Source organism: Hyaena hyaena, unplaced genomic scaffold, assembly GCF_003009895.1.
Source record: "Hyaena hyaena isolate Hyena2069 unplaced genomic scaffold, ASM300989v1 scaffold_40, whole genome shotgun sequence".
Taxonomy (NCBI): domain Eukaryota; kingdom Metazoa; phylum Chordata; class Mammalia; order Carnivora; family Hyaenidae; genus Hyaena; species Hyaena hyaena.
Genome location: NW_024080672.1, coordinates 1,819,842 through 1,833,917, shown reverse-complemented (window position 1 = coordinate 1,833,917; position 14,076 = coordinate 1,819,842). Strand labels below are relative to the sequence as shown.

Genomic DNA, 14,076 nt, shown 5'->3' with positions numbered 1-14,076 from the left:
GAAGTCGGGAATCAGATTTTCCCCGTGACTTTAAAAAAAAAATCTTATTTCTTTCTGTACTTGAAAAAAAAATCAAATCAGGCTTCCCCTACTTGAGTGGGATTTACCTCCCCAGAAGGGAAAGGCTGCTTCTACCCTCCCCCGCTGCCGTCCTCGGCGCTAACGGTGTTTAACTGAGGCGGTTTCAAGTGCTCCAAAACACCCCTTGGAAATAAAATGTAAGCTTTAATTGCTGTTCAATTACTTGTCAGCATTTCATATGATTTATGACCCAGTTCTGGCGCATTTTTGACCCAGTTAAAGACTCATAAATAATATAGTTTCGCTAGAAAGAATGAGAGAGGGAATAGAGGTTTGTTAAAGGCATCTTTTTATTGTCACTTCAGTGCCAGCAAGCGGAATAAATATCTAGGGATGGACTCTCAAACTGGTTCTGTATAAAAGGGAGCACAGTGAAAAGAAATCAGCAGTCCAGTTTCTAGAGCACCAGTTGGTTTTTCCTTCATGGAAGGAGCTAAAGCCACGCCATCCTAGCTAAACTATAGCTGTGAAAAACAGGCTAGTCCCCTTTTACCCTCAAAATGCCAGCCTCGCCCTCACAGGCAAGTGTAATTCCTCACCAGTTTTCCTCCCCATTCCCAGACTTCAATGCCTCTGGTTGCCTCACCTTCCTCCCTGGCTGCACAGTCTTGCAGGGACCCCAGGCCTGTTCTGAAGGAGGCCCCTGCAGAGGGTAGAGAGGCACAAGCACACCTTCGCTATTTCAGATCTTTTTCTAGTGCTGGGAAAATGTTTTCTTCTAGTCCCCATGGGCAAGACATAAGGGAGCACAGGGACTGAGGAGGGGGGTTTGGGGGAGTCAAGGGGTCCTCCCCGCACAGAAAACCTCAGTGGTTTTGGCAGAGCAGGGTGAATGGCTGCGGGATTTGCCTAGAAAAGGCACTGCAGCAGCAGCCGTGAGCAATTTCTGGCAGTGGAAATCGGCAGGCGGTATTTTTCTCTTAAAAAACAATAACACAGAACCTTTAGCAATCATAAATTATTACCTTTAATCACATTGCCTGCCTCGCTCTAAAAGCCAGTCCTGTGGATTTCAGCAGAGAGGCCCAAACCCTGCGGTCTGCATGCCAGGGTGTCAGACCCTAGTCTTGAGGTCAGAGCCAGATCTGTGCCCGCTGCAGCCAGCTGCCCAGAAGCCATCTGGTCTGGGACCATCCAGCAGAGACCCTGTCCCAAGCTCCTGCCCCAGCTCTCCCTGGGCTCCCATGGCTCTTCAAGTCCAGTCCCAGCATTGTGCCCCGTACAGTCCTGGCTCCGGTGAAAAGGTACGCACCCCAGGTGCCCCAGCCCTCACCTCGGTGCCCTCGGCCCTCGGCCCTCCTGGCCCAGGCGGTCCCCTCCCCTGGCAGGTTCTCACGGAAAGCTGGCCTTCCCTGCAGCTGGCTTAGCTGAGAAGGCGGTGAGAGTTGTGTCAGCAGTTTGGAGGAGAAAGTGCGGGTTGATTATTGACCCACGCCTTCTTTCTTCAAATGCCACATCCGACCCGGCCAGTTTGAAGAGAAAATGCAGCCGAGCGGATTTTTGCCGCAGCTCTCACCTCCTACGCCGGCCGGCTCCCCCTTTTAAGTTGTGCTGCCGCAATATGCCATAAGGAGCAAGTGTTTGCTGTTTTGTGCTCTGTTTACAGCTTTGGGGCGCCGAGTCATAAATCTTGCCCAGCCATAAATGACAAAAACCATTGGTATGCATGAGGCCACCCTGGCCAGGAGTGCTTTTTGATTTCTCCCTTTTCCCTTGGCTTTGTTTTTGCTTTAAGGTGACACTTTGGCTCCCTGACAGTTTAAACATACTACTTATATTTTTAACACCTTCCTTTGAGAAGGACTGGCTGTTGACACCTTGGAATTGCACGAAAGCTCCATTTCTCTTTTTGCCACACACATACCCTTGCAGAGCTCGCTGGAGAGTTGAGGGAGGCATTAGAAGAGAGAAAGACCATCCTTCTTAAAGTTGTGGCAATATTGCGGGGCACACCCGGGCCTTTCCTCTGCCCAGTGTCCCCGCATGTCACTAATTAGAGGAGAAAACATTGTAGATTTCGATTTGTGTCGGGGTCAGAGTTTTATCTGTCTTTCGCTGGGAGTGAGCTGCCCGTCTGTACTATGAAGTAGGCACAGAAAAGCTGGAGACCCGGGTTTGTAGGCACTCTAGGGTGTACCTGAGCCCAGCACATCCCATGTCACTGCCTGGACTTGTGTGCCTTTCCCCCAGGTTACTTCCCTCTTGGGTGCCAGGATTTTAAGGGTTTCTGCCTAAAAATATAATGAAAGACAGCTTAGTTGGCTCTTGGGGAGGTCTCTTGAGAAAGGAGGCCCTTTCCCTGCCTCCCTCCCCCCCCTTCCCCCCACGCCAAGGATTGTCTTTGAGGTTCTCAGGTTGGGGGTGGCAGATCTGGTAAAGTGCTCAAAGTCTGGGGAACTCTCCTTATGGTTTTCTTTCCCCTTGCACCCCAACTGGAAGTGTTCAGGGCAGAGGGTTACGTGGTTTCCCAAATGGATTCCCTAGAAATAGAGCCCGGCAAGAGAGCCCCTTTGTGAGAGCCGTTTGTCCTCATTAGCATAATTTTCCTGGACTTTAGTGACGCCTGGAAGCTAGGAGAGGGAGGGCGTTGGGGGTTGGGGGGAGACTGCCCTCCTCCCGCCGGCGTGGAGCTCCCCCTCTCGCTCCTGTCCCTCCCCTCGCCTCAACCCCATCCCCCACGCCGCCCCGCGCTTCCCCAGCCGCCTCGGCCTCCCCTCCCGCCCGCCCCCAGCACCCCCCACCTCACCCCCCGGCCAGACGCTGCTCCGCGTGTAATATTCATAAGAAACATACCCAAGTCGGTGCCACTAGCCCAGGCAGAGCCCTGCGCCGCGCTAGCGCTTATCTCCGGGCGTCGGCTGCTGCCCTCGGGAAGGGCAGGGGGCGGGGGTGTGGGGGAGGGGTGGGTGGGTGGGGTGGGTGGGGGGGGGGGTCCAAGCAGCCCCAGTCCGCCCTGGGCGAGCCGTGCCGGAGCAGCGAGGCGGCCACGCTCTGCGCCGCGGCGTCCGGGCCTCGGGGTCTCCCTCCCGCCAGCCGTCTCGGCTGATGCTGAGGGTCGGTGCCCATCCCGCGCCTAGGGGACCCGGCCGGGCCGCTAAGCCGGGCCGGGGGCCGGAGCCCGAGCCCGAGCCGGAGCCCGAGCCTGCGCTTGCGGCGCTCATCAGAAGTTAAGGTAAGCAGGGCCACAACCGGCCGCTCTCCGCGCTGAATGGCGGAGTTTACGTCTCGGTGATTTATGGCTGCAGACTTAAATCTCGGTTCAAGAAGAGTTCACAAGCCGGAGCTTCCTTCCCGGCAGTGACTGATACCCTTACACTTCGAGTTCAGGCCGCTTTCCCATCCCCGCCCCCACCTCTTCCCTCTCCCCTAGCCCAGCCCCAACTTTTCTGGGTTGGGGAGGGAGGGGTGGGCAAGGGGAAGCGGGGGCTCTTACCCCATATTCCCGCTTAAACTCGGGGTGACGGCAGGCTGAGAAGGGGCGGGAGGGGAAAGAGGGAAAGGTGTCTGAAGGAAGGACGTTGAATTTGGGCAGATCTTCCAGAAAGACAATAGGGCTTGCTTTCTGCACTCAATTTAGCCTCCTCAAGTCTCTTTCAGCTTTTGCACCTGGGGGTTATTGTCCAGAAACAGATCTGTTAGGAGGAATCTCCCCCCCCCCCCAGCCCTTGCTTGAGGGGGTGCAAAGCAAGTTTCCTGACTGGCAGATCTCCAACTTCTTTACTAGATTGCAAACTTTGGGGGCTGGGGTGGGGCGGGAGGGGAGAATTGTGTGGGTCCCAAGGTGGTTGTCTGCTGACCTCAAACAATAGAAAGGACTCTGGTGGGATCTCCAAGGTGGATTCATATTTTTAGTTTATGGGGATGGTTGTGTGCTCTTCGGTTTTTAATGGTATTTTTGTTATTAACAAGACAATGCACAACTTGATGAAAAGACTTAAGTAAGCAGCAGGCCAGTGTAGCTTGTGTTAATGGATTAGAAAGTCTCTTGAAATGTTGCACATTCAAAATCACCTTTATTTTGTTTTATCTAATATCTTGCTCTTCAGGCGTCTGGAGTAATTTTCTTAACCTGACATTTTATTTTACACAAGCCTGGTATCTTAAAAATTTATAATGGCAGACATTAGCACTGCCAAATGTAATAGGAACTATTTTCTGTGAAAGAACAGGAAACTGAGACATTCAGTTGCTATTCAGTTTTAAATTTTATTTTATCTTTTAAAAATTTTCGATCATGGTATCTGTAGCTTCCTATCTGTTTCCCAAATAGAAGCAATACTCCAGCTCTCAGGATCAGGCACACTAACTTCGGATAATTTTTAATTGAGGTTCTGGAAAATTAATTGTGCTTGTTTTCCATATGTTGGTCAGATTGCTGGTTTAATAATGAAATCCAAAGGAGCCCATTATTAGAAACAAAATTATAGTCATCTGCTGTTGGACGGATTTTTCTGGTTAACAACGTGTCTGCTATTCCTAGAGAACTTGAATGACTTCAGGTCTCAAATATACATAGTTGGGGCATGAACTAAACTGTTTTCTTCTTGAATTTATCATTGTATTTTTTCTTAAATGGCCAGACTAACATTCTAAGTGTGTGTGTATATACACACACACATTTTAACTCACATGGAACTTTTCTCAGCTGAGAACCAGAGATTGACCATGCAAAGGTTGAAAACAAAAATAAAACAGATTTCACTTCTGCCAACTGCTTTCTAAATAATTTTTTAAAAAGGGTTGAGAAGGCTTTCAATTGCTTTTAAGATTTCCAGGGTTGACCTTTGCTTGGTGTTTCTTAAGCAGGTAAATAGGGCAAGTAACAAACACCCACAACAAGAGCACACAAAGATCAGGGAACTCTGGCAGGATTTTATGGCTTGTGCTTCCATCCCTCGTCCGGAGCCAAATGACCCCCATACATCAAATTACATAGCAGTTTCTAAGACAGAACCTATTATCGTTAAGTTGGAGGGAGAGTTCAAGCCGTGGTCATGGAGATGAACGCTGGTTTTTCAGGTTCCTGGTGGGTTGTTTTTTTTCTCTAATCCATCATGTTTTAACAGGTAGAATTTGATAGTTATCCTGAATAGCAGCACCTCAGAAAGTCCAAGGCAGGAGGGTCTGGGGACCTTCCGTAACAGGGGAGAAGAGGTGGGAGTGGCTTGCTGGGTCAAGCCTGAGAAATAGGCAGAGGAAAGGAGGACAGAACTGTCCAGGATGTGAGTTGGACTTGCTGGAGCAAGTGTTGTTGTTGGTCCTTTCCCACACAGGCTGTTCCATCCAAAGTTTTTTCGCTCCCCTTCTTGGCCACAAGGGGCTCATTTGGAGGAGGTAGGTCATATCCCCTGCCCAAGGGTCGATTAACTGCCCAACAAGCTCAGCTTCTGAAATCCAGCGGGGTAGTAGGGCAATTGCCTGAACTTTTTTTGTGCATACCTCTCTTGGGTGCTGAAAGATCCAAGAAGGGGCTCGATGGGAAGTCGCCCCGCATCAGGGCTCTTTTGCCAAATATCAGTCCTAAAGCGAGGACTGGAGAACAGATTGGCAACCTAAGCTGCCCTTAGCCTCCTTGCCCCTTCCCCAGGATCCTGAGAGGGAAGGAGTCCTGGAGCTCGCTGGACGAGGCCAAAGAGCAGAGGTGAAGGGACACCCCAAGTTTCTTCTTCCCTGGAAAAGAAGGATCCCAGCCCTGTTCCTTTCTAGCCCATCAACCTTTCTTCTTTAGGACTCCAGCTCTGGAGACCCGGCTTCCAGCCCTCTCTCATTCTCTTCCTCTCTCTCCCCGGAAAACCCCCTAACTCCAGACGCAAGTTAAGCAAATATTTGTAGCTGCCAGTAAATTCCAGCGGCTTTTTATAGCGCGGCTCTCTGCGCCCGGGGCCAAGTCGTGCTGCTAAATATTGCTGACCACTTTTTCTTTTATGGCTTTCATGTCACTTAGCTATTGAGAGTAAGATGGATTTGCGCGGAGCCCTCACCGCGCTGCGATTCTCGCCCCCCAGGTCTGCGCGGGGCGGCCATTGGCGGCGGAGTATCACGTGACCGCGGGGGCGTGCCAATGTGCGCCCTCAAGGGTGTCAAGCCCCTGTCAGAGTGTGCGATCAAGATTGTGGGACAACGCGATGCAAAAAGCGACCTACTACGACAGCTCGGCGATCTACGGTGGCTACCCCTACCAGGCAGCCAACGGGTTCGCTTATAATGCCAGTCAGCAGCCGTATCCGGCGTCCGCGGCGCTGGGCACTGATGGCGAATACCACCGACCTGCCTGTTCACTCCAGTCGCCCGCCAGCGCCGGGGGCCACCCCAAGGCGCACGAGCTGAGCGAGGCGTGTCTGCGCACCCTGAGTGGCCCGCCCAGCCAACCCCCAGGCCTCGGCGAGCCGCCCCTGGCCCCGCCGCCACCGCAGGCCGCGCCCCCTGCTCCACAGCAGCCTCAACCCCCGCCCCAGCCCCCAGCACCTGCTCCTGCCGCGCCTCCGCCCCCCTCTTCCGTCTCCCCACCTCAGAATGCCAGCAGCAACCCCACCCCCGCCAGCGCAGCCAAGAGCCCCCTACTCAACTCACCCACCGTGGCCAAACAAATCTTCCCCTGGATGAAAGAGTCTCGGCAAAACACAAAGCAGAAAACCAGCGGCTCCAGCTCAGGTAAAGCCGTACCTTCCAGAAGAGGGGTCCTCTGGCCTGGCTCCCGGCCCCCCAAGCTACCTCCAGCCACAGCCAGCACAGACTGGGAGCACTGGAACATTTTCAAGAACTAACAGCTCCTTCTACTTCAACTAGAGGTGGTGACAGGACTCTGTGTCCAGGAAACCCCCAGAAAGAGACCTGATGGGAGTCTCTCTTGACTTCCCCAAGAGCAAGTGGGGCCTAGTGAGTTTGGAACCCCTCCTTGTTCCACTCTTGGAGTTAAGACCTCTGGGCACAAGAAACCTGAGCTCCACTCTCTCTTTTTAGCACAACTCCTCTTTTCTAGTGACACAGTGACATCCACCCCACACTGAAATGTGGCAGAATAAAAGCAGGCCTAGTCACCACCCAAGTCAGAATCCACGCTTTGCCTGTAAACAGAGCCTATTTTTAATTTTTGCTCCAGTAGATGGAGTGGCTGCCTTACCTCTGGGAAGGCCCTTCTCGGATTTAGTACAATGAAGGCAGCCAGGGATCTCCTGGGGGAGGGGATTTGGGCTTGTCATGCTAATAGGAACCACATGGGCCTCTAGGAAGAGATTGGAGGACAGGACCTGGGTCTTAGGCTTCCCAGCATCTTGGTTACCTTTCCCCCCTGCCTTCTCCAGTTGCCACTACTCTGCTCTGAGCCTAAGCTTCTGGGACCCTGCAGAGCTAAGGTGGGGGCATGGGGGAAGGGTAGGGTAGGAGGGTACAAGATTAGTGGATTAAACTGGGAGGCTGCTTGATAATATGAAGAACCCTAATTAATAGGACCCAGCCAGGGGCCTGGGCCTCCCCACCAGAAACTGGTACTTTCAGTGTGATCTTTTCCTTTGAGCACAGAAGGCCTTCCAGACTGGGGCTTCCACTCCACCTGTCTTCACTGGGTAGACCAAATAAGGGGCCAGTTGAGGCAACTGCCCAATCCTTCCATCCGACAGTGAAAGAGAGAAAGGTTTATTGAGTGTATATTAGGTGCCCCACGTTCCAGTTACTGTGAAGAGGATGAAGGTGGGAGACCTGCCCACAGGGAGCTTGTAGTCTGGTAGGCCTGAATCACTACGGGATTCATAAAGTGAATAGCTCCAGGGAGGAAATACAGATCAGGAAGGGAAACTGGAGGTTCTACTTTCTTACCTCCTCCCCGTAGGGAAGCCTATGATTGGAACTTGACTGAGTGAGAGCCCAGCTACCCAGCTGCCGGCACTCTTTCCCCTCCAGGAGAGAGGACGGCACCTCGTCCCCCCTCCCCCTTTCTGGGCCCCGACAGACGGAGGGATCTTGGGCCCTGGAGCAAGGAGGGGCCTGGCGGGACCAGGGGCTAGGCGGGGTCTTGGGCAGCCCCTGACACCACTCTTCCTCTCTCCTCTGTCCTCGCAGGGGAGAGCTGCGCTGGCGACAAGAGTCCGCCTGGGCAGGCGTCGTCCAAACGGGCGCGCACCGCCTACACGAGCGCGCAGCTGGTGGAGCTGGAGAAGGAGTTCCACTTCAACCGCTACCTGTGCCGGCCGCGCCGGGTGGAGATGGCCAACCTGCTGAACCTCACCGAGCGCCAGATCAAGATCTGGTTCCAGAATCGCCGCATGAAGTACAAGAAGGATCAGAAGGGCAAGGGCATGCTGACGTCATCAGGGGGCCAGTCCCCAAGTCGCAGCCCCGTGCCCCCCGGGGCGGGCGGCTATCTGAACTCGATGCATTCGCTGGTCAACAGCGTTCCGTACGAGCCCCAGTCGCCCCCGCCTTTCTCCAAGCCTCCCCAGGGTGCCTATGGGCTGCCCCCCGCCTCCTACCCCGCACCCCTGCCAAGCTGCGCGCCCCCGCCGCCCCCACAGAAGCGCTACCCGGCAGCGGGGGCAGGGGGCACACCCGACTACGACCCTCACGCGCATGGCCTGCAGGGCAACGGCAGCTATGGGACCCCACACTTACAGGGAAGCCCCGTCTTCGTGGGGGGCAGCTATGTGGAGCCCATGAGCAACTCTGGGCCTGCCCTCTTTGGCCTAACTCACCTCCCCCACGCAGCCTCGGCGGCCATGGACTACGGGGGTGCTGGGCCGCTGGGCAGCGGCCACCATCACGGGCCCGGGCCAGGGGAGCCGCACCCCACCTACACGGACCTTACCGCTCACCATCCTTCTCAGGGAAGAATTCAGGAAGCCCCCAAGCTCACCCACCTGTGATGGTGGGCTCGGGGCTGCGCGCCAGGAGAGTCCCCCCGCCCCCACCTTTCATCGTCGTTTCCCTGTTTTGTTTTGTTTTAAGATTCTTCCTGTCCTCTCTTTTCTGTTCTCCGCCCCCTCTACCTTCCCCTCCCCCTCGTTTTGTTTTCTTTGGTAACGCGTTTTTATAGTTTATGTGACGTAGCAATCTTGGTTGCTGGAATGGCTGTCAGTAACAGTAGTGATGTTTATCTCCTCCTACCCCTCGCTCGGCCGCTGGCCCTGCACCCTTTACTTTCTCTACTCTTTGATCAGAAACAGGGTATATGAACAAATTTTCTAGCCGAGTTCTTCAATGTGAATTTGTTCGTACATTATGGCTCCCGAGGGGAAGCAATTACTTTTTTTTTAATTTTTAGACTTTTTTTTTTTTAAATTGCACTTCTTGTAAAGAGCGAGAAAAAAATCAAAGGCGCTTTGAAACAGGGGCTCCCTGTGCAAGGATGACTAAGTGTACGTCTTTCCGTGTGTGTATGCTGGTGAACAGTCAGATTTATTTATATTTTTTTTGCAAGCATTGAATAATCTAAGTTTTAAATATTATTTATCCCCATCCGTTCGTATTTATATTAAAGAAATTCTGTACCCTGATTGTTCAGGAGGTTTCTTGGGCCTTTTGTTCAATAGTGTATTGGCGTACATAGAAAAATTTTTTTATTTGAAAGGGAAATAGAATTCCTTTTTAAAAACGGTAATGATGCAATAATACCAGAGAGGATCCAGCTTTTGAAAACAGTGATTTAGGTTTGTAACATCCGGCGAAACTGAAAAAAACAAAAAACAAAAAAACAAACCAACAATCTGTAAACGTGAAGAAATGCTAGATTTGTTTCGAGAGTTCTACATTCCTTGCTGCTCACACTCTGAGAAACTAAACAAAAAAAAAATAAATAAAGTTTTTATTCTGAATAATATCCGTGTTCAGAAGGGGTTCTTTGGCCGAAGACAGGGGTCCGCGTGGAATCGAGGCAGAGGCGAAGTGGCCGAGCAGGCCGCGGCGCGCCCTCCGGCTCGGGAGTGGAGCCTGGCCAGGCGGCTCGCCTGCGAGCACCGCGAATTCTCGGGAAGGCTGCAGGAGCCCCTCCACGGAGGCGGGCGGCTCTGGAAACGGCCCGGCGCCGGCCCGCAGGGCGGCCTGGTCCCCAGCTGCCACAGGGACCAGCCGCAGGCGCAGAAGCTGCGTGAGGGCTCCGTGCGGGAGGAACAAAAGGCGGCCGGCCCGCGGCGCACAGGTGCCCGCGAGGCCCCGCCGGGCAGTGAGGCAGCGCCGGCTTCTCCGAGATCTTCCTCCAGGTAAACGCGGGCCGGTCAGTGCCTTAACCCTGGGAATCGCCAGCCGCGCGGAGGAAGGCGCGCATTTCCGGGAGCCCCCGGCCCCTCCGTGGGTGCTTTTTGGCCCTTCATCGCACCAGGAGGAAAAGAATCACTCCTAAAATCGCCCCGGGGGAGCTAGGAGGCTCGAACCGGCCGAGCCTCACCCAGGTCTCCGGCTGAAGAAAAGAAAGGTTGAACTCCCAGGAGCCTCCCGGAAGCCCTTCCCTGGACTGTTGGAGTCCCAGCTTTGGCTTCGTCCTGGAATTTAGGATTTGGCAGTCTCTGGATTTATTTCCTCTCCTACATCCCTCCTCGCTCTCCTTTTATGGCCCCAGGGGGAGGAGGAGAAAGGAGATTGGTATCTTTGTAATAAAAATGCAATTTTATAAGCATTTCTTTCATTTGATGCTACAGGAGCCAAACATTACATTTCTACTTCTGGAGTTAAGATAGGGCTGCCCACTGACTGGGTGGCGGAGGCAAAGGCAGGCACAGGGAAAGGAAATCTTTTTATCTCCAGATTAAAGAGCGGCTTGGAGAAGGAACCAAATTCAGAAAGTGTAAGCCTCAGAACCATAGCCCCATCACCATCCCCTTTCTAAATTGGAAGTGAGGAACCACCTGCGTCTGGGGATCAGAAGCATCTGATGTGAGAAATAAATCCTCCTTCTCCCTGGATTGTATCTTTCAGAGACCGAGGTGAAAAATGTCGCCATTTTGTTTGCAATCCAAAATATCCATCATCATGGCCTCTGTCTTTCCCCTGAGAAGCTCCCTCAGCTGATCTGTAGAAGCAGGCACTGGAGCCATTCTTGGGTATCTCCTGGGCCCACAGGAGCTGCTTTTAGGGAACCTTCCCACATTTTCAGAAAAAGAAAAAGTCTCTGAAGGTTTAAAGCCAGGTAGCTGTAGAGATTTGGGTGTTACTCTCACAGCCAGAGATGCGTCTCCCATATCTGCTCACGGGCTCCTGATACACATAAGTTTTTTTTCCCCCTTTGAAAGAGTTTGGGTTATGGAAGGAGCAGATTCGCTCCCCACCACGCCCCAACATCCCTGCTGAAATATGGCGCACCTCAGAAATGCAGAGTCTGGAAACCCAGTCTTTGTGAGGACTGGACCGTCTTCCCTTCTAGTTGTTCAGATCTGAACTGAGCAGGCTAAACAACACAAAAGTCTTCTTATGAGTAATAATTTTAGAGAAGTGTATAAAAATTACCTGGTAAAATAAGGAACCGTGGAGAATGAGAGAAAGAGAGAGCGAGAGAGAGCAAGCCAGGGAGTGCTAACCATTCAGAGAGGGAAATCTTTCAGGGATATCACTATTTGAACCCATTTCTAAAATCTGCTATTTAGCTGAGAGGCAACTGGTTTGGAGGCATCCTTCCTCCCTCAGGACACAGATTTTTTAATGAAAGTCCAATAGGATTTCCCATACCTCAGCAGTCAAAACATTCATTTTGGGTTTCAAAGGAAAAAAATATTGATCTCACCTCCAGCTTCCAAGATATTACAAATAAGTCCTTATTAAAATATTCCTGAGTTAAAGCAATAGATTTGGGGAAGATTTCAGTGTTGAACGGCCAAAGAAAAGGGTTTGCTTCCAGATGGTGTTTGAATTAAGGCCGCTGAGGCGAGCAGAAAGCTCTCACCCACGCAGCCCCTGACAAAGCCTCCCCGATATGGGGGCAGCGGAGCTCTCTCCGTAGCTCCCCCTCCCCTTAAACCCTCAGTATTATTTCTGGTAAAAGCAAATGGCAAAAGCCACTATCCCAGAATCTGCAAAGCACTTTTCCTAAAAACAGCCTTATAACTCTCTCTGCTGCCAGAAAGCTATATTTTAAAAGACGAGTTTTCCTTGTTTACTTGCGTTTCCTGCTCTCCTCTTTGCTCGGCCACATTTGATCTTGGAAAAAGCGCGAAGCTGAAATGTGTTCTTAAGGGCCAGAAGCTGTCAAGGCTTTTGGTGAGCAAGATTGATCGCACCCAGACTTCCTTCAGAGCTTTGTTTGGAATAAAAGCAAGAAAACTGAAAAACCTCACATTTTCCAAAATAGCATCTCTATCTGTAAGGCAATGCTGTGGGCCAGTCAGTGACGGTGGCCACGTTATATGTAATTTCCAACCCAAGCCCCCTCTGATGCCGGCCTCAGAGATGGAGTCCTAGCCTTGTGCCGCGGTCGGCCTTTCTTGTTTTCTACGTAGATTTTTCTCCCCCACCAACCTCTCTCTCCCTGGCCATCAGAATGATTTATTTTCCTGCCACGGATGCCTGCCGGCCTGGGGGATCTGATCACTTGGTCCATTTCAAAGGAAGCAAAAGCGAAGCATCATCCTCAGGGTTCGAGGGAAAAGAGATACCTTCAGATTCCTCTCTCAGCCTCGTCCCCTCTTTCTGGCTTGGTGGATTTTTTAAAAAGTTATTGTTTGGTACCTAAAGGTGTTATTTTTTGAACCCTCCAGCACAGTCCACGATGCCCTCAGTCTCAAGTCTCTGAATTGGAATAGAGAGAGAGAGAGTGAGCAGAGAAAAGAGAACCTTTATCATTCCTCCTGAGGTTGCCCTCTCTCACCTGGGATGCTGTTTCCCCACAACAGAACCTGAGTGCAAACATCCCTGGTGGCCAAGGAACGGAAAGGTGCGGGAGACAATTTGGGCTGCCAGGGAACACGCATTGCATCTGAATCAACAAGCCCCCAATCAGAGTGACAAGGACCAGGAGAAGAAGGAGAGGAAAAGAAAAAGAGAGAGACAGAGAGAGAGAGAGAGAGAGAGAGAGAGAGAGAGAGGAATAAACGCCTTCTCCTTCCCTGCTGCTAACTTCCAACAGACTTCCTGGAAATGAGAAATACTCACCGCACCCGAGCCCTACGGGTATGAAACCCAGAATGCCAGGAGCCGCAGGAGCCTGCTCGGGGTGGCATTGCTTTGGTTGGTCGCCGCCCTGGCTACAGGGATTTGGACACATGAACCTGGGGTTGTTGTCTTGCTTGGCACATGCATCTATCTTTCTTGAGCCACTCCTGAAAAGTTGATGGCACCGGAAGGTTGGGAAGCTTCGAGAGCCGCCTCCCCGTCTTCCGCTTTTCTCTGGAGCCAGATGCATAGCTGCCTTGGAAAAGCCGGCTAACAATGGGCCGGGGTCCGGGTCCGGCGGGGGGGGGGGGGGGGGGGGGGGGGGGGGGGGGGGGGGGGGACGCAGGGTCCGGGCCCCGGCGTCCTGCCACGGCACGCCACAGGATCGGGGTCCTGGCCACGCTGAGGTGGAGGGGCGAGGGAGGGAAGGGGACAGGGNGGGGGGGGGGGGGGGGGGGGGGGGGGGGGGACGCAGACTCCGAGCTGGGCTTTGGGAGGGGGGCGAGGGCATGCGGGAGGGGTTTGGAGAAGGAGAGGTGGAGGGGCGAGGGAGGGAAGGGGACAGGGGGGAAGAGGAAAAAAAAAAAAAGGGAAGGACAGAGAGGAAGGAAAACGGGGATGACTCCTGAGATCCAGGAACTGGTTTTAGAAAAGGCAGCGGGAAATGGAAATAAAAGAGGGGAGAGCCCAAAATGAATCCTCTTTTCTGTGTCTTCTCTCTCTCTCTCTGTCTCTCTCTCCCTCCCTCCCTCCTTTCCTCTCTTCCTTCTTCCAGTCTCATCTCTCCTCTCCCTCCGCTCCTTCCTCCTGCCTTAGCAGAACTTATGTGGCTGGGATGCGGGGCTCTCGGGTGTCAAAACTTTGAAGATTAATGGATTACTTTGTTAATGACTGCAGGCGTCAGACTGAGGTGCTTAAATGATTTGTGAG

General features: G+C 52.6%; 1 protein-coding gene across 1 annotated transcript; it reads left to right on the top strand.

Moving 5' to 3' along the window:
• Positions 1 to 6,206: 6,206 nt before the first annotated feature.
• On the top strand, positions 6,207 to 8,986 carry HOXA3 (homeobox A3). Its single transcript, XM_039229893.1, has 2 exons — positions 6,207 to 6,732; positions 8,137 to 8,986. Exons 1-2 carry the CDS (start codon positions 6,207 to 6,209, stop codon positions 8,934 to 8,936), a joined length of 1,326 nt encoding a protein of 441 aa, XP_039085824.1. The 3' UTR covers positions 8,937 to 8,986.
• Positions 8,987 to 14,076: the final 5,090 nt, after the last annotated feature.